General features: G+C 33.3%; 1 protein-coding gene across 2 annotated transcripts in view; it reads right to left on the bottom strand.

Annotated features, from left to right (window-relative positions):
* Nucleotides 1-2,194: 2,194 nt before the first annotated feature.
* The window catches only part of Hsp110 (heat shock protein 70Cb), a 98,247-nt gene continuing 74,246 nt past the window's right edge, over nucleotides 2,195-26,195 (bottom strand). For both annotated transcript variants that reach the window (XM_085807150.1, XM_085807149.1), the window contains 7 exons: nucleotides 21,637-21,923; nucleotides 17,020-17,142; nucleotides 14,134-14,259; nucleotides 7,437-7,544; nucleotides 7,188-7,349; nucleotides 6,668-6,787; nucleotides 2,195-3,925 (listed from right to left, as the gene is read on the bottom strand). In XM_085807150.1, the coding sequence (XP_085663276.1) occupies nucleotides 3,716-3,925; nucleotides 6,668-6,787; nucleotides 7,188-7,349; nucleotides 7,437-7,544; nucleotides 14,134-14,259; nucleotides 17,020-17,142; nucleotides 21,637-21,923 (1,136 nt within the window). In that variant the 3' untranslated portion in view covers nucleotides 2,195-3,715. The remainder of the gene's footprint in view (nucleotides 3,926-6,667; nucleotides 6,788-7,187; nucleotides 7,350-7,436; nucleotides 7,545-14,133; nucleotides 14,260-17,019; nucleotides 17,143-21,636; nucleotides 21,924-26,195) is intronic.

Genomic DNA, 26,195 nt, shown 5'->3' on the forward strand with positions numbered 1-26,195 from the left:
AAGGATGGATGAACCGAAACATTTTTCAAGAAAGGTTCGAAAAAATCTTTGTTCTTCAAGTGCGTAAACATCTTAAATTGAAAAACCGGCTTGAAAAAGCTGTGCTATTGATTGAAAACACATCTTCTCACCCAGCAACAAGCGTGCTAAAGTTTTTTGATGGACAAATTTTTTCAAAGTTTCTCCCTCCAAATGTTAGTGTGCTAATCCAAACCATGAATCAAGGAGTCATTGCAACAATAAACAGAACATACCCAAGCTGCTAATGACCAAAATTGAAGAAGGTTATGATCTGATAGAGTTTTGGAAACACTACACAATCTTGGCAGCATATAAGACATTGCATCTGCATGGGACTCAGTGAAACCGTCAACCCTCATAAAATCATGGAGAAAACTCATGCCTAATGTTGAAGCCAACAACCTAACCCCTTTGACTTGTGAAGAAGAGAATGAAGACACGCCCACGGCAACTCTTGCCGATATGGTGAAAACAGTTCTGGGTGAGTCCGGGTGCTGAAAACATTAACGAGTTGTTGATGAACCGAAGTTGTGACGTTAACGAACCTGGCTTCGAACGCTTGACAGATGACGAAATTGTGAAGAAAGCAAGGGGAGAGACCGAGAATGAAGGACAGCGAAGTGAAGGCGAAGAAGAGCCCACTGTGCAGATGCAGAAGACTCATGAATGGGTTTTGCAACAAGTCGACGACTGCTGAGCTATTTGGAAGAACAAGACGACGCGGAGTTGGCCGAGAAACTTATGCTACGAAAAATGCAATCTCGGATCAAGAGAAAATGCTTCCAAAGCAATAAGCAAACACAAATGACTGATTTCTTCAAAAAGGTGTAGTTTTACAGTTATGCTTTTGTAATTACCTAATACATTACAGTATTAAAAGAGTACATACATATTAATATTTCTGTGTATCTTTGACGCCTCTCGTAAGTATACAAAGCACTTTTCTGTTTTCATTAACAAAATGCATTTTAGGTTAGTTTCGAGTGATATACTAAAATATTAAGCGTTATTTAAACATTTCCTGCTTATTTTACGTTTTTTTTTTTTTTTGGTACATAAAACAATTCTTCAAAGTTGGAATGACTGTTTTCTCTTTTGCTATACCCGTTTTTAGCTTTTTTTCGGATTATCCGCGATTTTTGTTATCTGTGGCGGCCGCACCACCCAATTCCGCGGATAATCGGGAGTGTACTGTACCTTCAAATGCTGCAATTTAGCTGCTGCTAACAACATCTGTTGGTTAAAACCTAAATTAAACGTCTAATACTGTACATAATTGGCTAAATGCCGAAAAGGTGGGATGCACTCTTCAATAAAGGAAGAAAAACACATGCCCACGAAAATCGTGGGATGAGCAAATTTTGCTACATTTGAGTTGCCTGTGAAAATGGCAGGATGAGCAGGCAGATTCTGTCCTCAAATAAATTTTAGGAAAATGTATAGCATTCATTGTCAATATAGCCTGAGATATATCAGAGGCTTTAAAATACTGAATTAGGAATCGGTCTTAACTCGAATAAAAGAGGGAAAAAACTTTTGCTCTACAAATCACAAATTCAATTCCACTCCATTCGCTTTCTTTTCATTAAACAAGATGTCCTACTTAATTAATTATTAACTATATATTAGTCTTTCATTTAGTTTCAGATGAAGAAAGTTCTACTGAACCATTGAAATAGCTGCTTAAATTATGTCAATCTACACTTCTGTTACATTAAAAATTCATGTTTAAAGACCCAGTATTGATCATGTCAAAATTCTTCATAGTGCAATCTATGGTCCGGTTGTGTAGACTCACTGCCATGAAATTAATTCAATGAAATCATTAAACCTTAAACTAAGCATAAAAATTCACTGACCATTACATAATTACCCAAGCTTTAAAAAAAGCACTTTATTAAGCTGAAAGACAAAATTTAAAAGAATATTTAATCACTAACAAAAACCCACAAATTTGCTGAAACGAGATCATTTCAAGGAATACCAATTTACTTAAAGCTACATTCCCAACAAGTGATCACAGATGCTAAGAATATAACTATTATTAATACACTTAAAATTTCATAGCAGTAAAATCTATTTTTGTAAATAATACGAGGGGTATACATATTTAAATTGCAACAGATTAATTACTAAGCTCGATGCAATACCAGAAGGAAAAAAACTACACCAATTCCTACCAGCACATTTATTAATGTAATTTTTCAAAATCATCGTAACAACAATGTTGAAAATAATAAATACATAAAATAGTGTGTGTTACACAGATTAATTTATCATGCAAGCTTCATCCATAGGAGATGCTTATCACAAAATTATACTTCACATATACTTTTAGAACTACAGTGCAGCTCAACAGTTGCTGCTGTCCACTTGAAAGTAATCTCATATTTGTAACTTTTATTCAACATAACAAAAGAGTAATCTATTTTCATTGCCCTGTCATTTACATGAAAAGTCTTCATTTGAATAATAAATAAAATAACTTAAGATTACTGTACATTAAAATATGTACAGCCCTTTACATATATTTATATATTTTTTAAATGTTATAACAATCATTATTTCCAACAAGGAGTATTGTAACCATAAAATAAAATACATATATTGAGAATTATCTTTGAACTGATACTTGTACCATGGAAGAAAAATTCATGATAGTATGTATATATGTCAACTAGTTGTGAGATGTTACACCAATAAAATGGTAATGAGGAATGCATAACTTAAATTTATGGAGCAAAAATATACATTTGTTAAAGTACAGAAATGCAATCTGATGTATACTGATCACCAAATATGTTAATACAGAGTGTAACCAAGGTAACTAATTCACTTAAAAGCTATTAAGAATCTATTCTCATGGCTTAAAATTTGACATTTACAGTACATAATACAGCCCAATTTATTTATTTATATTTATTTAGAGTATTTTTTCACTTAATTATTAGAGTATTTCTTTCACTCAGTACATAAAAAGAACAATATCGAAGGCCTGCCCATCAAGATATGTGAGGATGCATAAGCATGCAGCTTAAGTCATTTTGAACAATAAAGGCTAATTGCAAAAATTCAGAACCCAGTACAGAAAATTTATTCAGAAAGCAAAGAAGCATGAAAGTTTAAATTCCTAATTAAATCCATTTCTATAACTGTAACTGGAATACATTACAGGAATAAAGAATTAGATGATATTTAAATGTTTCATGTCGATGGGTAGGTTATTTGCTAAGGCAAAGCCCACAAGAGCTATCTGCCTAAAGGGTTTCATTTGGAAGAGTTTTACATTAGAAACAAATTTTACATTAGTCATTTGATGTACATATGCATATTATGTATTAAACATACATCAAAACAATTTCAAAAACAGAACATCAGAGGTTAGTTCCCAATTACTGAAGTTGAATGAAAAAATGTTTTTCTACGCTCAAACATCTTAATTAGTGAAATTCAGCTCCGAAGCTAGCTATTTAAAATATGTCAGATACAAGTTTTTTTTTTTTTTTTTTTTTTGGTTAAAAAGGTGTTAACCTAGCAGACTGAATTCGAAATAAAAGCAAAATCTATTAAATTAGACACATGTCAATCTACTTTGTGAAACTTTAGTTACAACCTGCATTATATAATCCTTAGGTCTAATGAAAATGGCTTTACAAGCAATATGATCACAGATCCAACTTTTTTTTAAAAAAACTTAATTTGTTTCCATATTTTCAGGTTGTGATTGGCTAAAGGCTTCACTGCCAGTTTGTTGCTCCTGTTTTTCTTCTTTTTCAGAAGTATTATTAGTGTCTTGCATTTCACTATCAGCAGGTGCAGTCTGCACCTCTTCAGCATTTTCTTGTGGTGGTTCTACTTTTGGTTTAGGCTTGGACAAAATCGGTTTCACTTGGTTCTCAAAATTCTGAAAGGAGACGCCAGACATTAAAAATAGCATTATTAAAATAAACAAGTTCGCAAATATTAAATATTTCCAATATTCAGCAAAATCACACTGCAACCCCTTTGACAAGGAAAATCATTTCTTAAAATATAAACAAGGATCTCCTTACAGTAGTCAACTGCACAGAAGTCCACAATCTTCTGGAATTACACAGATTATTTTGGGGATGTTTTACAGTATTTCACATAATACACTGTATCCAGTTTTCCCCATTTGAATGCAATCCATAAGAAAACAAAAGAACAACAAATTCAAAATTCAAGCAAGCATATAAAACTAGAATTTATAAAACATTCTTAGATGAACATATACTGCTTGACAACAGCTAAGGAAGCCATTTTTTGTCATAACTAATGAAATACAATGTTAAAAGATGAGACCTGGTACATATTCAATAGAGTATAATTATTATGCAAAATTCTTGCTCAAGGCAAGGTAAGTAGAAGAGAAATGCTCCTCAACAGTTGCTGAAAATGCCTGTTCTGCATAAATTAAGGACAGATTTGTCATTATTTTCACAGGGACACTACACTCCAAGGATACATAGTGTGATGTCCTTCAGCATGTGCTACAAATGCTGCCCACTGATTTGGGAACCCAAGGGATTTTTTTTTCCCCTTGTATTTGTCTCAAGGCAATTTCAAGTTCCTTTAAGGTTTGAGCAGTATTATTTGTCCACCACATCTCATGCATGCTCAAGTGATTTAGGTCAGGTATATATGCATGCTATGTCATACACTCTGTACCTTTCCATGTTGACATTTTATGGTCAGACACCGTCATACCACAGAAAATATGGACATGATCCAAGAGAATTTCAGTGCAATACTACTGTGATGTCAATGTATTTCCATTAAAGATGTGAATTCAATGCACATGATAGCTGCCCACAGAATTACCCCTTGACCACAGCAACCAGTTTCCAGAAGATTCTCTAACCATGGTAATAAGCTTCCCTACACACCAACTATATCAATATTCATTCCTGATGGTGAACTAAGATTCATCTGAGAACCATTCTAGATAGACCACTATTGCTGATACCAATGAATACACTCCTTACACCAATGTAATCTTTTTTGACAATGGTTCTTACAGCAGAATGAATGCAAAGGTATTTGTGTACATAAGCAAAAACTATTTAATCACAGAGAAATGTTTCTCACCAATGCGTACGCACTGGGAGCACTGGCTAGGTCTTCGGCTATCTACAGATAGGTCTATGCCTATATGCTTTCCGATGGCACCTCCATCTCTGCCACATAACTCTTGACATGCTTGTTACAGTGGCAATTTGAGGGGAACTTTGTTGTCTTAAGTCATCCCTGTCACCGCTTTCCACCAAAAATTAAAATTTGTTTTAAACTAATATTTTCAGAAAACAATGCACGATTTTTGAAATGTTACTGTTTGGAGCTCCACATAAGGTGAGTGCATTGACTTTTATACAGAAAAAAAGGTCCTACCCTATATTACCGACTGATGCTTACATTTCCTGCCACTGTGTGGCTTTTCAGAGCCAAAATATGCTCAAATTAGTTTTTAGCAGCACTATGATCAAATTTGTCATCAGATTATAATTAAGTTATAATTCATTTAGTGTTCATACATGCATTACAACCGCACCACATGCTCTGCTTATCATCTGTCCACAGTTTTTGAATTTCTCGATGGATCACTCAGCAATAAGGATTTGAACCTGCTTTCCTCATTTCATACACAGAAATCAAAACATAATATTAAAACTTCAAAACTGAAAATAGGATGTCTCCTCAAATGCATATTTTGCATGCAAAATGGCTATAACAGCACATCACACTTTCATTAACTCTCAACACATGTAATAGTTCAAACAAATGGGCATTAAAATTAGCCAAAACAATTACCAAAACAGCAATCTTAAACTGGGATAAATTTTTTCAAGTGCAATCAGAGACAGGTTCCTCTTATTCAGTCAGACTCCTGCATCTCAGTCATCTCCATAGCAAACCATACTCTACATATTTTCATTCTTTTCACTCTTCTGTTTCATATAAAATAGCCTCTTTTTTTTACTTTGCAATTTCTTGCTAAAGTACCCTAAGACACCAACCATTCAATGAAACATGAGGTCAATCACTTATTTCACAATACATGTTACAGAAGATTGACATATCTAATAGATTTTTGGATGTTCTCTTAACACAATGTCCTCCGTTATCAAAATCTCGAACAAAATAATTCAGTAATATCCTTTTCATTTCCCAATTGACGATAAGGAATTAATGTTTTCTTAATTGTTTTTAAAAATTCCCAAGTGCAATAATTTTTCTGTCCTGCAGAACTGAAGAACACAAGGTAACAGATTCAGAAATCTTCTATGCAGCTATGGACAGACGAATCATACTGCACTTGCTTTCTCCATGGGGGAGTGTGTGAAAGTCCCCAACTAAAAAGGAAATGTCAACAGGTCTCAAAAACATCAAACTTTTATGGGCAGCAATTTTCAGAACTATAAATTCAAATAAAACACAGAAGTGCAATAATTAAAAAAGCTTTTTTACTTTATTTTTTTCAAGGTTTGCACAGTTCTGATCCCCTATTGATGCACAAACATATGCTGGTTTGGTTGACACAAACTGTTGGTCAACACAAATTTTATACACAAATCCCAAGTAGTCATGAATGAAATCAATGAATTATTATATCTGAAAAGTAACTTACTTCTCTCTCTTGCCTAATGACAGCAGCAGTAATAGGAGGATCTTCATGCTGCTGAAGTTTTGATAAAATTCCTAAATACTGGCCTAACCACTGTTCTTTTTCTTCCCATAATTTTCCAACCTATAATTAAGTATGTTACGTGTGTTTCAGTATAGATTTATAACTTCAGTAGCCAAAACGATATATAAAATTATCGAAATACGAAAATACCTTTGAGACTCAAAATTAAGGAAAATAAAATTTCAATACAGCTGTTGCTACTTTTTTCTTAAGTATTTTATACACAACTAGATATGACATTTAACCGTTTGCAGTTTATACATAGGTATCATGCTGATCAGAATCAATTCTCATTGAACAAACTATAATACATACTATGCAAGATTATGAAGCTTGTCGACTTATTACAATAAGATCAGTATGATTCTTTGCTGTGGTGACTGAGAGTAGACACATGACTGCAAAGGGTTAAATGAAACCCAAATTCAAACTTTAATATTTCGCATAAAAGAAAATTTACCTTCATCATTTCTTCTTCTTCGATATGTGCATATTGCTCTTCTTTAGCTGCATATGATTGTAAAGCTTTATGCACTAACTGTAGAGTCCTACCAAATTCATTAAGAGCAATAGGCCTTTGTTCCCACTCATTGTACCGATTCACAATTGGATCACCATATTTCTGAAAATTTACACAAAGTATTATGAAGTCTCCATAAACACAAGTTTTCTAAATCAGAAACCAATTAATACAATAATTTTTACTCACTTTTAAGTCATTTAGCCTTTGGATATATACACTTTTCTGCTGGTCTTCACCTTCATCGTACAGCCAATTTTCAGTTTCTTCCAAGCACGTTTTGAATTTATTCTTATCCTATAAACACGTAAACAGAAACAAAAATCCATTACGAAAAGTAGTTTGTTATATAAAAATTATTAAAATTCTATTCAAAATTTTAGCAATCTACATAACTCTCTGACCCACAAGGTCATATGTACATATGGCCTACAATATTTTTTGTCATCTTTGAAAGTATATACACTCACATCTTATAATGTACTCTAAATAAACGTATATGTAACACCCATGTACTCTAAATAAATTGCGTCCATGAATTTCATGCAATTTATTTAGAGTACATGAATTTCACATAATTAGGGTACATAAATTGCTCATTACATATGCTCGGGACCGATGATGTAATGAAAATAAAATTTTATTCACTCCACTGCAAATTAGTTTCATGGATTATGTCTTCAACTACTGAAAGATCGAATCAATCACTGAAAAATTAAAAGACATACATTGAAATAAATGTATGAAATTAAATACGTTGACATAACATGTTATATTCACTAAATGCAATAAAAATAAAAATTTACAACTTGCACGAAATCCAAAATTCATTTCCAAATTTAAAAAAAAAAATGCTAAAAAAACATTTTATTTTACTGCATGCATGAGAAGTTACAATATTGGCAGTTTTATAATATTTTCTATGTCACAAGGAAGGCTTTTCTAAACTTGAAATCTCATTTTTCCTGAAGAAATATATTTTAATCTACTGATCTAGAAACGAATACCGATAAAAACATTAGCTGCTAATTTTGTACAGATAAATTTTTTTTAATTACAAGATTTAGTGAACAGTAGTAAATTTCAAAATGCAGGACTTTTGAGTCGTTAAGCCGATCGATACACACAATGTAAATACAAAATAATAAATGAAGATATAAAAAGGCGAACTCATAGTTTGGATGTCAAAACTCAAATTTAAAATAACAGGTTTATTACAACCAATAGAAACTTAATCTTAGAAAAATTAGGTCAAAAGAAAAGAAATTTTGGAAAAATCATTTTACTGTGAGAGATGGATTCATTTTTTAGTCATTTTACCATAACAAAAATACTACTTAGTACTTTACAGAATAATAAATACACTGCTTACATATTGGATATATAGCACAGGTGAAGTACAGTAAAAAATTATCAAAGTACTAACTTGTTTGACAGATATTAGCAGTTATGAACTGAACTGAATTTAAAAATTAAAAATGTCACTGGCAGCCTATCCACTGATTCAAAGCACTGCAAATGTAGTGACTGCATGCAAGTTTGTTTTTCTTCCTAAATAACATGAAGCCGAGCATGAAACACGATGACTGAGGTTTTGGATGAATTTTTCCCAAATTCATTATATGATTAAACAGCAGTTAATTATTTAAATGTTAATCACATTTTCAAAGCCAGTATATTCAACCAATAAGGCAAGAATTTCTTCTGCTTGGCCAAATGTAATGTCTCTTGGGCTTCAAATACCCTTTTAAAATCACAAAAATCAGATTTTGTAAGTTTCAGATTTTCTAGGGCATGTACAAATAAATAAAAAACACAGTTATGAAGTGGTTTGTAATGTCTAGCTTTCCTGGCCAATCACTGTTCTTGTTCTGAGAACCAATCAAATGTTAGTAACTGCCAGTAGAAGCTGACATGTTTACACTTGAAACAATTCATTACTTTGCTTTGTTCTGTAGGAGGAGGACCTGTTTCTTATACACTGCAATTACAAGTAGGAATTTTTGTAAAAATTTTTAATATTTAGTCAAGAAGCAATGACATAAAATAAAAGAGTAGATTGGACACCTAGAAAGAGATGTAAATATTATTGTGTTATGAGAAAGTGGTCTTTCCTATGCTGAAATTGCAAGACAGGTGGGTGGTTCAGTGACTACATCTGGAGTCCGAAAGTTTTGTTTACAATATCAGGAGTCAAATTCATAAAAAACGAAGAAGGAAAAGGCTGAAAAAGGTGCACCACATCTATTGATGACAGAAGAATAAAAAGACTATGTCTCCAAGATAGAAAAATGTCATCAGCGGCCATCAGAAGTGATCTAAATGATGCCGGTGTTTCCGTCAGTTCAAGAACAATCAGGAAAAGATTAACAGATGTTGGACTGAGAGGTAGAATTCCACGAAAAAAGCCTTATCTTAATTTTCAGCAATGAAAAAAAAAAAGACTACAGTGGGCAAAGGAACACATTAATTGGACAGATGATCAGTGGTCACAAGTTACATGGAGTGATGAAACTAAGATATCGTTATTTGGTAGTGATGGGCGAAAATATGTAAGACGTAGAATAGGAGAAGAACTACATCCTGACTGCATTCAAGCAACTGTGAAGAACCCAGTTAGTGTTATGATTTTGGTCATGCATGTCATCGATGGGACACTGAATGTCAGAAAATACATTGACACTATTCTAGAACCAAAACTTCTACCTTCCCATCAGAGATCTCTTTCACAACAATGCCTCGTTTATTTTTCAGCAGGATTCTGCTCCTTGCCACATGGCCAAAATATCGAAAGAGTGGTTTCGTACAAAGAGCATTAAATTGTTGTCATGGCCAGGAAACAGTCCTGACCTCAAACCTATCGAAAATTTGTGGCACCGTTTGAAAACTCTTGTCCGAATGAGGCACCCATCAAATAAAAGGGAACTAATTGAGGCTATAATTATTTCCTGGCATCATGTAATAACGAAAGATCTTAAAACTCTTGTCAGCTAAATGAAACGTCGATGTGAAGCTGTAATAAAAAATAAAGGGTACCCTACTAAGTACTGATAACTCACTGCAATCATCACTATCTAATGTATATCGATAACTATTATTGTTTAACTTTTTTTGTATTGCAAATAATTGAATTTTGTGTTTTGTATCGAATTCAGTAATAAATTCTCTTTAAAATGATATATACAAGTTTGCATTTTGTGAAACGTAAAGTTTTCTATAAGCATACAAAGTTCAAAAACATAAAAATTTCAAAAAGTGTCCACAATTTTGGCCACCACTGTATATCACCATAGCATTGGACAGTTAACACTTGGCACGCAGGAAACGTATTTTTACGTTTTTTGCAGTCTGTCACTGCAGTGCGAGTTACGTAAAAATACGTATGGCATGCGGGCAAGGTATTTTTACGTTTTTTGCAGTCCATCACTGAAGCGCAGGTCACGTAAAAATACGTATTTAGTAGATTTGTGGTGGATACCCGCTAACCACCACAAACCTATTAAATACGTATCATTATATGTATGTGTGACATTATATGGGTGTTGTTTGCATTGCTAGGCAACGGCTTTGCATTTTTTCTTTCAACAAGTTATGATTGTCGAGTTACTTGGTCTTTTGTTGAGTTATTTCGTCTTCAATTGAATTCTTAGCTCCAGAACATACAAGTCATGTTTTTTTCAATTTGAAGCTTTTTTTTATTATTGATTAAATAAATTGATAAAATGAACTGTTGTAACAAAGATAGTGATGAAGAAATATGCGCTGACAGATTATCGGATTTTTTGTATGATAGTGATTCTGAAAGTCAAGATATTGAAGAAAGTGACAATGACATTATTCCACATTCTCAAGTGTTCATCCGAAGAAGAATTTCTAGTTCTGAAACAACTTCTGATAAAGAAGCAGATGAATGGTCATCGATTGACAATCCTCAACACCTTGAAGAGTTTTTGGGTCATCCTGGGATAACTAACATGGCTAATGTTCCTGAGAATCCACAGCTGAATTATTTATAGGCAATGACTTTTTTGCATATTTCGTCGCGGAATCAAACAAGTATTATTATCAAAATATGAATCAGTTCAAAATATCTCCCAAAAGCAGGAGATGGAGAGATATCATGATTCTGGAGATGAAGAAATTTTTGGGGCTTATTTTTTTCATGGGACAAGTTCGTAAAGACGCCCGAGACGATTATTGGTCAACTCATGTCTGCACAAGTACACCTTTTTTTTTTTTTTTCAAAAACTATGTCAAGGCATACATTTTGCCAAATATGGAAGGCTTGGCATTTCAATAAGAATGAAGACATCACGGACGATTCTAATCGATTATTCAAAGTCAAGCCTATACTAAATTATTTTGTTGAAAAATTCAATAACATTTACAAACCGAAACAACAAGTATCATTAGATAAAGGCATAATACCTTGGAGAGGACAATTGTTTTTTAGAGTTTACAACACTGGAAAAAATTATAAAATACGGCATACTCATACGAATATTCTGAAAGTGACACTGGTTATATTTGCAATTTTGAAGTTTATGCAGCTGAAGGTGTATGTTTGATCAAAACGATACAGTAGTTTCAGCATATACTGATGTCTGGCACAATTTGTACATGGACAATTACTGCAACAGCGTCGCTAACACGGATGCCCTTTTACACACACACACACACAAAAAAAAAAAAAAAAAAAAAAAAAAAAGAATTTGCGGAAGAATAGAGGTCTACCAGAATGCCTGAAAAAAAAAACTAATTTGAAAAAAGGAGAAACAATCATTCGAAGAAAAAAATGATATATTGGTACAAGTTTGGCAATCCAAGAAAGAAGTCAGTTTCATCTCTTCAATCCATTCCGCGGAAATGAAAGAAAGTAGTGAGTGAGCGCACCGCTATGATGGCTTCCGACCACGGACATGAACCAAATGGAATTATATACCACCACAGCGGGGAAGACTCCAGAGTAACAAGGTTGAATATTATATACTAATAAAAGTTTTTACATATTGATAACTGCAAGGCACTAAGCGTTATTTTGGTTATCTGCTTTAAGTTCTGAACATTTGAAACATTATAATATTATCAACGGTTGTTTCTGCTTAGGCAGTGTCTTGAGATTTTCTCTATTTTATCAAGGGCTATTCTGTTTTTGAGTGTGTTAGTCGTCCACATTGCCCAGGCACAGTCCGCTGGTTTCTTCAAGTGCCAGGTTCTTGTATGTACACAATGGAAGTAATAATGATCCGTGTCACCTTCCTCTCCGCATTCGCAGAAAGGACTATCCCTAAGTCTGAATCTGTTCAAATATACTGGGAATGGTCCATAACCTGTCAAGAACTGTGTTAGGCTAGCACAGTGGGTCTTTATTTCCATGTTAACTTTTAGCAGTAAGCGAAATTCCTTCGTTTTACCTCTGCCTCTGTCCATCTACTTTGCCAATTTTGCAGCAGACTTGTCAAAGTTGTTCACTTAATATGAGACCAAGGAAGTTTAGTTGGTCTTTCTAATATATCCGTGCAGTTGGCTGCCTGCTTGGCCAGTAGGTCAGCGGCTTCATTAGTAATGTTGATCATATTAAAAGATAAAAAATTATAAAGGCAAATGCTTTGATCGACTACAACAAGTACATGAAAGGAGTAGATTGGGCAAATCAGTATTTGTCCTACTATAGTAGTATTTTGCGTAAAACAGTGAAGTCGACACTGCGCTTAGCTATGTATATGATGAATTGTGCATTTTTCAATGCATATGTAGTATACAATTTGACAAAGATGCAAAAAATAAAGTACCAAAAATTTTTGCACAACATCGGTTACTGATGAACTACCTGAAATCAGCACTGAAGAACCAGAGCAAATGATATCAAAATGTGACACTCCTGGAAGATTCTCCATGGATATGTGCAAACACATATTGGAGAAAATTGTTGATGCCGGGAAGAAGAAAAATCCACAAAGACAACGTCACGTGTGCACAGACAAAATAGTGCAAAGTGAAACGTTTTTCAAATGTAGCTTCTGCAGTGTTCCTCTTCATAGAGGAAAATGTTTTGAACGGTACCATACTGTAAAGAACTATTAACATGTTATCAGTTCTATTTTACTTGTTATGAAAGAATATTTTTGAATACATTGTAAAATTTTAAAAATCGTTTATTTTTGTGATTTCGTAAAAATATCTTTTTTTTTTGGTTAAATAATCATACAGTATATATTTAAGTGTAAAATAAAAAAAGTTTCGTTCATAAAAACAAAGTAGTTTTTGATTTACTGCGATTTTCCTGAATAACCATACTTCTGCGCGATTTACGAAAAAATGCCCGCTGCACGCGTAAGTTCGCGGCGAAGTATACCCGCATGCCAAGTGCTAAAATTTTAATATTTCCATATCATACTAAAATGGATTAATAGTTCTTGGAATGACAGTGATGAAACTTAACGAAAAAAGGCTGATGTGCATTGCATGCATCTACCATAACTACGTTTATCAAATTCACCTATGGAATCCATACAGTTCACAGCAGTTCATCATCCATCCTTTGCTAAAATATTAATTTAATTATCCAGATTCTAAAATTGAATTCTGCTACATTTATTAGGGTAACTTGGCTAACAGTTAACTATTCTGCATTTGGCAACAAACCAGTTGTTAAAATTTATTCATTCCTCCATTGCATATCTACACATATTTTACAAAGATTTCAAGAGACTTCAAATTAAAAGATAAATCATAATATTCATAATACAAAATTCATCCAATTTTATAACAAAAACAAGGTTGTTCAAATTGAAAATGGTTGCAAATTAACACAAGCTAACGAAATTAGTAAACTTAACAATATTTTAATGAAACTTAATATGTGTGAAAATCTTTAAAAACTTACCTCTTCTGTGATAAACTTTTCTAGTTCTTCACACAACTTTCCACGCATTTCATAAACATACTCTTCAACAGCATTCTTTGCATCAGCCTTTTCCTTTTCCATTTTGTCTTGCATAATCATTTTTGCCTAGATTTTCAATAAAAATAAACTTTGTTGGCAAACAATAAATTTTTAAAAATTTGTAAGCAAACATTGCATGTCATAAACAAATATAGATGTTATATACACCAATTTTTTTCCACATTTTGATTCTCTGACTCAAATTACACGTAGATTTTAAATTATGTAAAATGTAATGCGTAATTTACGGAGAAATTCAAAAATTTATGTTAGCATAATTTTTTCAAGTTGCGCCAAGAATAATTGACTTGGCGAACTTCTTAATATAGGTAACCAATTTTTCTTTCCCTTCCATTATGCCAGAGTGGGGGGGGGGGAGGAAAGGCACCTCATTCTTACATTGTGCATGAGCGGGGGAAAAAAGGTTCCATCGTTCCTACTTTCAAATAATTTTAGGAAAGTGTCTAAACCACATTTGATGTTCTATCGCTTTCAACAAATATGCCAAATTTCAAAACACAAAAATATATAAATTCCCGTATATCTTCGAAAATTTTAAATAAAAAACTAATTTTTTTGTAGGTATGCTTAGAAATATGTTTACTTTAACCCATTCAGGAACAGCGTCACATATACGCGACACAAAGATTTTACTCCTACCAGCCCAGCGTACCGTATACGCGACGTAACAATTCTGTTCCTACCAGCCAAGTGTCACGTATACGTAACATTAAAGCAGAACGATTTATTTGAATTTTTAGAGGCCACTAAATGGAAATAAGTGGTAACTGTTTTCACATGGGTTGATTCATACAGCATTTTGACCTTCATGTACTGGCATTAGTTTTTGTTTTGTGCTTCTGGTTTTGATAGATTTATTGAAATAAACAAACTGGGATCGCAGCTCTTCATAAATGCACCTGTCTAGGGGCACAGGAATTTTTGTTTATTTCATTAAGTTTTCTCTTTTTTTTTTTTTCTATTTATTTTAGTTAATTAAAAAGTAACATTACAATATTATTCAAGGGGAAAGACTCAGCTTTCTCAATGCATAATGCATCTTACTCGCTCGCATTTCTCAGGAACGAGCCAGCATTTCTGTTTTTCTTACTCTATTTAATAGGTCATTATATATAATGACACAGGCAGTATATTTTGGTATATAATGTATTTACTTTACGTATAATGCATTTACATATAATGTATATATCGAGGTGATCAGTAACGAATATCCCAGGGGGTCTTTCCTTGATCACTTTTCGGTCATTGCGGAAACTGTTTTCTAATAAAAAAACAGGAAGTTTTCTAATATAAACCTGATGTCACACAGGGTTTGAGGATGAAATATTTCTGAGCGTCTTTTGAAGAAGTTTTGGGACATGGTGTTGGGGTTATATTCAGTTTCATTCCGTTAGCGATGGCTAAGAGACCTTACTTAAAAATCTTTTCCAAAATCACAGGACACTCGACCTTTCCATTAGGTACACAGTTTCCAAAAATTTACGTTGACGGGAAAGGTAAAAAAGGTAGGAGAAGATAAGTTGAGCGCACTAAAACCAAGGAAAAGCGAAAGCAAACAATGTATATTGAGTGCAAAATATGCAATGTAGGACTGTGTCTCAATCCTTGTTTTGAATTATTTCACACACAGCAGTTTTTAAATTGGAATTCTTCAGTTTTTTCTTAAAAGTTCGTATTTGTAATTTTTTTTTTAATGTTTATAGTATTTATTTGTGTGTGTATAGTTATGATTTTAGTATTCTACTTGTTTTATTTCTATTAATATGATATTCTATACATTAACACTCATTAAAAACAAGTACATTACATATGCAACTCTAAAAATGGAAGTAATAATATCAAAATGCTGATTTTATTTTTTTGTAAAATTAGGCTTAACTGCTGATAATGCTCGGGCCGGTGGCGAAGATCGATTTCAGCAGGTCCGGTCCCGTTACTGTGATTTGTTCTTCCTTAAGGGGTTAAGATGATGGCAAAAATTTTATAGATTATAATTCAAATTTTTTTTTAAAAAAATTTATGAAAATTATTTTAAAATACAAATTTTAAAAGTAAATAATAAAAAATGGTCGAATTTTATTTGGAATGAACCTGAATTTTGAAATGTGAAAGGAAGAATCAAATAAGGTTAATTAAAAAAAAAGAAAAGATTAATAAATATATACCAAACTCAATTTAACATTGAGAAGCTAAAATTTTGAGAGCCAATTTTTTAAATACTACTTGTGCAATTTTTACAAAACTTGGTAGTTTGGTGTAATTTGACTCGTAGATTCGAAATATGAAAAACAAAACTCTTTGCCTGATCGCCCTCGTAATAGATAGTTTTCTATCAATTATTATCTACATGAAAATAAAGATGCTCCTTTGCCTAATTTTACAAATACATTTAAACATTCACCAGGTTTCTTACTCAGTCCTTTCTGAACTTTTGTTTTAGTCAAAATACTTCTATTTACTGCAATGCTACTACTTTTAATTATGCCATTCCCCTTGGTTACAGCAATGCTGAATTTCATACACTTGGAATTTAGTTTTTGTCACCAGTGTTACAAGCAATTCCCAGTTTTTCCAATGATGTATTTCGAAGAGAGCTACATCATTTTAACAGACGAAATTTACATACATTTCCCATTGCAGATTGTTACATGAACTATTTAAATTTTGTAATCGATAAAGCATTACTTTTAGCAACATTTCTATGAACAGCTATAAATTTCTAATGTACTCTTCTAATGATTTATTGGTTTGTACACACTTTCCGTACTTTCATCACATCACTTATAAAAATATTAATTAACTTACTTCTTTTTCTATAAGTTCATTTAACTCATTTCTACTTAAATGAGGTACCACTGAAGAAATAGGAAGCTCAACCGCTTTGACAACATTCTTTGATTTCTTTTGTTCAGGTTCTTTTTTCTCATCCTGCAAAAAATATAAATCTTAAATGGATACTTAAACAATTAAAAAACGTAATCTATTTTAATAATGACCATATGATTTAGGAAGTTGATACACAAAATCCTTCTCTTAACTTCAGGCAGAGCAAATAAAGAAAAAGGCTCACTAATTAATCTATGTACATTCTATACAGTGTTTGTATACATCTCTACATACAGGAATAAATACTTTTATGGATTGCCTTTCTCTGCCCGTTTGTGTAATAGCTTTGTGCAGAATTCTAGAGTTGTAACCTAGTTAATATACTGCTAAGTTAAAATAAGCTGATGAAGCACTAGAATGTGGTAAGTTGCTTGGTAAATCTCATTAGCTTTTCGGACTGGAACACTGCCAAGGATAACCTCGGCTTGATTTTCCCTGAAAAGACAGTGTTCAGTTATTCTGGTAGATACTCTGTGTTGGGAGATTAACTCACTTTAAAATGTAGATATAATTTCTAAAATGAGCAATCATTTAGATCCATAATTGTTTTAAATTTGCATTATGATTATTAACCCTCTGAGCGTTACGATCGGAAAATTCCGTATACAAGGCTGACTTCTATATTCATTATACATGAAAATTTCTCCCAGCTTTTAGTGCATCTGAGTTCGGTTTGAATGTATATTGAAAGAAAAGGAATCAAGGTACAAAATGAGAGAGTCAATTTTTAATTAAAATTATGAAATTACCATTTATTAAGGACATTTTGAGGAACTTTGAAATTTCAGGGCTAAACTCGTAATGCTCGAAGGGTTAAATATCAAAATTACAATACTGGAAAATTTTACAGTTTAAAATAACAGAAAATTACACATGACATTGATTCTAAAACAATATTAAAATAATTATTTATTAAAGCTACAAAACAGGTATGCTTTGTAGCAACAACACTCCAGAATATATTTACGCATCTTTTTAATTTGAAAATATTCCCGGGATTTTAGCTAGTTTATAAGAATTTCCTTCTCTTAAACATCCAAGTTTTAGCATCAATAAACAAACCGGTATTTACAGTAGTATATGCATTATCTCCTTATGTCTGTCGTTAATATACCTTTGAAGAACATTTTCCATTTAATTTTACTTTTCTGGAATCTTTTAGTCTCAAATATATAAAATTTGCATTCAAATACCTCAAAACCTTATGGGGTGCAAGGTCAAAAACCAGAAAAAAAAAAAAAAAAAAAAAAAAACTATCAACTCTGTAGGAGCAATAAGTCAGAACATTTTGGAACAAAAAAACGAAAAATTCAGGAAGAAAGTTTAGAGTGAAACAGTAAAAAACTGATACATATTTGAATATTACCATATAATTACACAGGAAAAAATTCTCACGAAAAAATGAAATTAAGCAGTTTATTTTTGCTAAGAAGCATTCGAAGCTGCACCTTACAGCATTTCTTATCCAGCTTTTCAGAATCAAAATATTCCTAAATCATCAAAACGTATGGTACATTTTAAAATATGAAAGGGAAATATAAAAAAAATATCATTTCTTAAAAATAATTCTTAATTTATGATATTTATCAATGTCACATTTGTAAAAAAACGGTTAGTCGAAAAATTTACAAATCTTCAAGTAAAATATTTTATATACAAATTGGTCTTATTGGCAAAATATTGATAAGAAAAGTTAGCACCACATAACAAAATTTATATCACCGTACGGGAAAAGTTGTTTTTATGCAGTATTTTAAGAAACCTTATTCCCCCCCTCCCCAATGGCAGGCACCATTACAGGCATTGGTCATCATTAAGTCTAGAATCGGTGTCACTTTATCATGGAGTCAGCTAAAAGGTGGGCCAATGTTGCTTCCTATGAAGGGACAGACAATTTACATCCATGCTCTCTCCATGATTCGAACCCAGGACATTCGGTATGACAATCAGAGTGACAAACCACTTTCCCAGCTGGATGGTGAAATCTTCATTTGCAAAAGAGAAAAAATTTGAAAATGTTTAGATCAAGATAGGGCTTAGTGTCTAGAAACTCAACTACTGCACTGTTTATATTAGGGCCCACCAGAAGCCATGCTGTATAGTTGTTGAACACTCATAGTTCAATGATAAGAACTCGCATTAAACTCACTTCTGATAAAGAAGCTGGTTACATGGGTGTTTTCATGTTTTTCGAATGTGTAATGTGGATATGAGCCAGTTTCCTTAGAATGTCCATCGCAAAGACAAGCCTTCCCTTCCCATAATCATATAAAACCAAACCCTTTAAGTTCAAAACAGAGATAAAGTTAAAGAATAACCATCAAATACATATTTGACAATGATTTACCAAATACTCCTGGAAAATATTAATTCACACTCAAAATGGCAGTCATAAAAAACACAGTGATTGACCAGTTGAAGCTCCAGTGCACTGCAATGTAGTATCTGAATGGTACATAAAAACAGAGGACATTCCAAGGAAAAACTTCCATGCAAGCTTGCTTCAGTCGACCACGTGAATGGTACCAAGCCCATACATACAGTTTCATTCAGAACACGAGCAGCTGTAGACAATTTCATGAAGAATATAAGCATTTGAGAAAGGGTGTATAGTGGCCAACTTGTAGGATCACTAGACATTTGAGTTAGAGGAATGCTAGCACTCAAAGTTGGTAGGAATGGGTGAACCATGGTCATACAGAACATAAAGATAAGCAGAGTGACAATGCTGACAAAACACTACAACAGAGCAAGCATCCAGTTGGTGCTCCTAGTACCTGATGCACCATTATTAACGATCTGACCCTGCAACTGGAGGACTAGTGACTGCAATGATCACTAATAAGCAACTCAGAGGCTGAGGTCATGGAGGCCACTGCACCAAGTGCCCCTCATCACTGCACACTACCAGGCACATCCACAGTGTGCAGCTGGGATCTCGCACACTGAACTAGAACTGTTTCCAAGAATGAGTCCCATATTGAAATGAGCCCCCCATAACCAGCAAAGATGCTACTAGAGACATTTAAGACAGTGGTGGGATAATCATCTGTCTGCAAAACAGCCCAACAATGCCATTTCATTTGATAGCCAGACACCTTTGGCTGTGACCTGTGAAACCTTTACAGCATGGCAGTATGGCAACAAGATTCCATGCCCAGTAGAGTCGACCTTCCTTTCATGGACTCCCAGGCCCTACACAGAATACCTTCCCATTGCTTGTCTTCCTGGTTCTCCAACCATTCCTTGACTGGCAAAATCACTGGTTCACAGCCCAATGAAGCACATTCCGACTCCGATGAGCAGGCATTTCTGATCATCCCAGGATCACATCAATCTAACTCACCAACTGGAACATGCAAGGCAAGTAATTATGCAGGACGACATCTGCCAACTCTACAAGTCAATGGCCAGTCAGATAACCACTTACATCAGGGCCAGAGATGGGCCAATGCATTATACAGTCTCCCTTCTTGTAGTCATATTTCCTGAATAAAACAATCAATATTAGCATTTTATTTTTGATATGTCTCCATCGCATGTACAGATTTTCCTTATACTCGGATAAATCTTTCTTGGTGCACCACTTTTATGTTAAGTTAGTGTTTTAAAAAACATGGCATCAAAAAATGATAAAAAACTACAATGAGCAAAAAGTGTAAATGCAAAATTAAAAAAATTAAACCACATTTTTACCCAAATCTTAGCAATTAGGTAATATTTTAAATAATTATACACAACATTTTTGGATTCAGCATTTAACCAAAATGAATTATTTTAAGTAAAATAATGAATTCAGAAGCTCAGAATTTGCAGGTTGACAAAAAGATGCTTACTATTAATAATACACTTTAACCTTTTGAGGATGGGGCGTTGGCTGCTGTAAGAGGCTTGAAAGGCAAGAATCTTGAACCTAATGAACCCCCTTTACGAAATCACTCCCTTCTTGCAACAAAGATCCTTGTGTGTTGTTTAATGGATTCTCAGTGGTGTTGATTTCTTACACACACACACACAAAAAAAAGAAGGGATTAGCGTATAGGCTTTTAGCTACTTTTCCTCAATGAGGGAAAAATAAACACAAAGGAATTTGAAAGAGATAAGTGTAAGACTCCAGAGATGTCAACTTCAACATTTCATCCCAATCTTTTAGCCAGGAAATAAGGGAAGAGGGGAGGGAACATGACCATTAAAAAAGACAATCCCATCCTTTCAAACAGGGAAGACAACTGATAATACAGTGGCCACCCATCCTGAAAAGGTTAAGTAACAAGTAATTATGCAGATGAACACACAAGAAAATATCAAACAGTTTTGAATATGGAAGCAATACGGAAAATGTTTCAAAATTTAACTGAATATATTAAAAACGTAATTTACAATTTTAAAGAGTAAAACGTTGTTACAGCACTATACTCTTCAAACTCATTTTTGGAAGTTCTAAACAAATAAATACTTTAGAAAAACTAACTTAAAAAAATGTCTTGCTCTAATACAATTTTCAATAATTAACATAGTTTATATACAGACATTTACCTTCTTATCAGTATTTTTTTCTTCATTTACATCACCATTGGTAGGAGCATTAACATTTTCAGAATCCATAGCTTCTTCACCCTTTGGTTTATTCTTTTTAGGGCTATTTGAAGTTTTTTCTGTGGACTGCACATTATTGTCAGTTTCATTTACTATAGTATTTTGCTTTTCTAGCATGGTAGCGGAACATATAGAGAAAATACCATGGATGTTAATACGAGCTTTAACCTTGACTTTAGTACTCTCACCTTCAGGTGTAGGTGTAACATTGTGAATGGTAAATGAACCTGTAACAGTAAGAATGGGCCAGTTTTTATATACATGCAGTACTCTATTGTTGAATAGCAAAATACAACAATCATAGGTTTACTAAAATTTTAAATCGCTAACATAAACTCTGGTCAAAAGTTGATATGATCTACACATTTCACCGTAACTTATAAAATGGAATTTTTCTAGTCTACCTACAGAAGTTTTTAAAAAGCTTTTCTAATTATTTTGTTCAGTTTTATACTACCTTTGATTACAATGCTTATTTCATTTGGCAACTATGAGCAAATTTTTCCCCTTTTTTCCATTCCTTCAAGTTTGTTTTTTGATTTCCTTTTCCAAGACCTCAAAAACCATGAAGGTAGGAAGATGATGCTTTTTGAATCGTGGCAGTTTTTATTATATTAATTGCATAGTAGTGGTTTCTAGGACCCATGTGTAGTGACAATCAAAAGAATCAGCTATTTCTTTCTCAGTTGTTAGAAACTTATCTACAAACCGTTCTAATTACTGAGCTTAGACAAGAAGTGTGTGTGCTCTTAGGGCATCCTTACTAAAATCAAGACACTCTACAAAACTTTCACCCCTTTCGAGCTGGGTAGCGAAAACGCGCACTTATCGCGGAGGCCGGCAGTGTCTTCCGCGAGCGTCTCTCCAGGGCCGGGGGCTTTTTTGCTACTAAGCCTAAATCCATGAAATTTCCGAAGTATCAACGCATTGTTTAATAATGCTCTATAGAGTATTTAAACGGTTTATGCTTTATAAATATTTTATATATATACTTTAATTACCTTATTTCTTGTTTAAATGCATATTTTACACATTTTATTTTAATTACTCACCATTTTGTGACTTTTAACATTATACATCTGAAAACTAAATACATTACTTAAAATTCTCTTTTTGTATGAAAAAAATTTGAAAACAGGGATCTACACACAGTCCTACATTACATTCCTTGAACTCGTAATAACTCATTTGCCGTTTTAGAGGATTTTTCCGGGAATGTGAACAAACGAAGCATCGTCGTCTCATTTTCTTATCAGTCTCTTCTGAACAAAGTTTTGGAAAATGTCTTTCAGTTAATCTTTCAGAATCAATATCAGAATTTCAGAATCAATATCTGAAATATTTTGCATCATTTCTGCTATTTCATGCTCTGTTAAACATTTTCGACGCTTCGACATTGCAACTGTAAAAACAGAAAGAATTCACGTCTAACAAGATCTAATTATTTTCTAAAAACTGAACTGTAAATGGAAATACTCAACGCTTTAGCGCATATAAAACTTCTACTTACAATAAACAACTACCACATGCGAATAAAGTGCGATTTAAAGAGACATCATAAATCACGCCATTCAGAAACGTTTAGTTCCCCGTTTGTTTATATAATCAAAAAGACGTGTATGTGAGTCATGCTTCTCTCATTTCGAGTAGAAGGTCTAATGTACATGTATCTGAAATCATATGGACATACAGTGCCATCTTGTGGCAGAAATTATAGTTTCTAAAACGTTCCAGGGTACTGGCACAAATACGTGACAGTCGGTAGTAAACGGGAAAATGCTCTGGCACGCCTGCGTGTCGGCCGGTAGGTGAGTGTGTTCGTTGCTGGCATGTAGACGCGAGAGTCGGCGCGAAGGGGTTAAAAGGCATGCCGCTTGGCCTCTCTCATAGCTTCCTGCAGGAAAGCTCTTCACCTACTAGTTTCTCAGGGTTCGTACACATTTCTGCACACGGAAATTAAGTACTTTTAAGGACCACCAATGAAAAAAATTAAGGACCTATGAGCAAATGGGAACTGAATAAATTCAATTAAAAATATTATTCTAGGCCTGAATTTTTTTGTAATACCATCCTAAAAGTAAAATAGATCCCTAAATGCACTATTACTAAACATGAATTAACATAATTATCAATAAGTTTGAGAATAAAATAAACCTCATGTAGTTTATCAAGTACAGTCAAAAGTCGTTAATCCGGACACGTCGGGACTTTGGCGATTCCGGATTATAGATCATCAGTTTAAATCTCGTAAGATGGCATGCAGAAATTCTAAAATTAAAAATATGAAACCGTAATTTATGAAATAAAGAACAATTATGATCTAAAAGGTATCAAAATTTACAAAAAAAAACTTAATATTTATTTGTTTACTTTATTAAACATTTCTTTCAATGTAAGTTGTTTAAGTTGCTTTGTTTTATGTGATAATACTTTCTCTTTAATTCTATAAACGGACATAATTTCTTGTTCAGTTACGAAGTTCCGCTGTTCAAGTCCCGTAATTGCTGTGCTGAGAATACCGACTACCTTGTCAATTTAAATTTTTTCGTTTTCACTAACCTCTCTGTCACCTTCTTCATGTCTTTATCCATTTTTTGCAGCAATTCCACTTTTTGTTTGATTGACATCGAAACATACTTTCGTTTTGTAGATCGTTTGGGAGCTCCAGCATCGAAAATTCTATTTGATATAATCGAAAGTTCAAGTTTACTTTTATAGTATTGCTCTTACAGTCTGCAAAAAATAATAAGACGGATCCAATTCGAAAATTAAGGAACAACACAATCATCAACATTAACTGAAATAGATAATGAGATAATTTTAGCTTATTCCGTCCGTTATACATAAAACGCGCACGCGAAAACGTATTCTGCACTTGCGCACACGCATATGCGTAGACGTAAAAGGTCTTACGCGCACACGTAAACACCTATGCGCATGCGTCAACGCGGCGCATGCGCAGAAAGTTTTTAGCTTTGAGGTCCGGATTATAGATCATTCCGGATTATGGGTGTCCGAATTAACGACTTTTGACTGTAGCATTAAATATTTTACACTTATAATAGGTTGGACATATTTGAAAGAAGCGACATTTACGTTTTACTAATAGTTAGCTTAATGTTGATTTTATATAAGTCTCATTTTGTCACATACTTGGTCAGTCAGTCTAGAGCAGAGGTTCTCAATTGGTGGTACGCAAGAAAAAAATAGGTGGTACACAAAGAAGTAAAGCTTTTAACTATTTATTTCAAAAATTAAAACCCCAACATCCTGATTGAGATTTTTTTCTCTAACATTCGTAAATTTATGCAATATAAGCTTTGTTCCAAGATTGGTGGTGGTAATAGTACTTTGTAGCGGTGGTGCTAAAGGTTTTCGATTTTTATTTAGATGGTACACGTTAGTCAAAAGGTTGAGAACCGCTGGTCTATAGATTTAGTAAATAGAAGGTAGATTTTATGTCAAACGTCATAGGTTAAAATGAGAAGTAAGATCATAATCAGCATGATTCATAACAAAAGACTGAATGTTATCATCACTGCTGCTTGTCTAGAGAGATCTGCTAATATTTCCTTTTCATTAAGCATCTTTTCTAACAATTAGAAATTTTTCTCAATATGCAAACCAATGCTCTCGCTAGTTTCTGCGTGCTTTATCTCCTAACTTGTCGACCTCTCCACAATGTACCTACGAGGGTTTACTTGATCTGGTAAAGTTAAATAGTCCAAAACCTCCAATAGGCATGAAGCAAATTATCACTATATGTGAAAGTAACTACAATATCAGACAAAGGTTTAAATAAGGCTCTTATTTAAAAAGAACTTAAAGCAAACATAAAGGCATGTTCTGATGCTAACAAAGTCAATTACATCTCACGGTAACGTAATTAAACAAGAACAGTCAAATTCAAACTAAAAATGTGTACTAGTGGTCAAAGATTATACAATTTAACTTAAGAGATTTTGAGAGATAGTTTCGAGAATTTAATCTGGCCCAGTAACTCATATATGAGTATTCCCATTCCTATTTTCTCATATATCATATAGGAAATTATAGTAATTATAGAAAGAAATTACAGAAATGAGGAATTATAGTAACAGCTGAAATCATAAACAACTGGGTAATTTACGTAATAATAACTGCACATATCTTTCAAGAATAATTTTCTTTATATATTCAGTTTCTTTCTTCAACATGTTTCCTTTTCATTTTAGAATTTTTGGATTTAAGGATTTCTGTCATTCTAAAAAACACTAAATGCATTTAAAATGTATAGAAAAGCGGCTAATTTTATTTTTTTTAGTAACATGAACATTCAGAAGAAATATGATATATATGGTAAAGGCCAGTTACAGAGCTGATGTGGCAGAACTTTTAGAATTTAGCGACACACCAAGCAACAAAATCTTGAAATGGCAAAACTTTTACAATTTAGAGCAGACATTGGAAGCAGAATTCAAAAAGGCACTACGCAGCAAAATTTAGGATCCACAGAGATT

This window comes from Stegodyphus dumicola, chromosome X1 (assembly GCF_044657685.1).
Source record: "Stegodyphus dumicola isolate Sdum_Otavi_A_Nest chromosome X1, ASM4465768v1".
NCBI lineage: Eukaryota > Metazoa > Arthropoda > Arachnida > Araneae > Eresidae > Stegodyphus > Stegodyphus dumicola.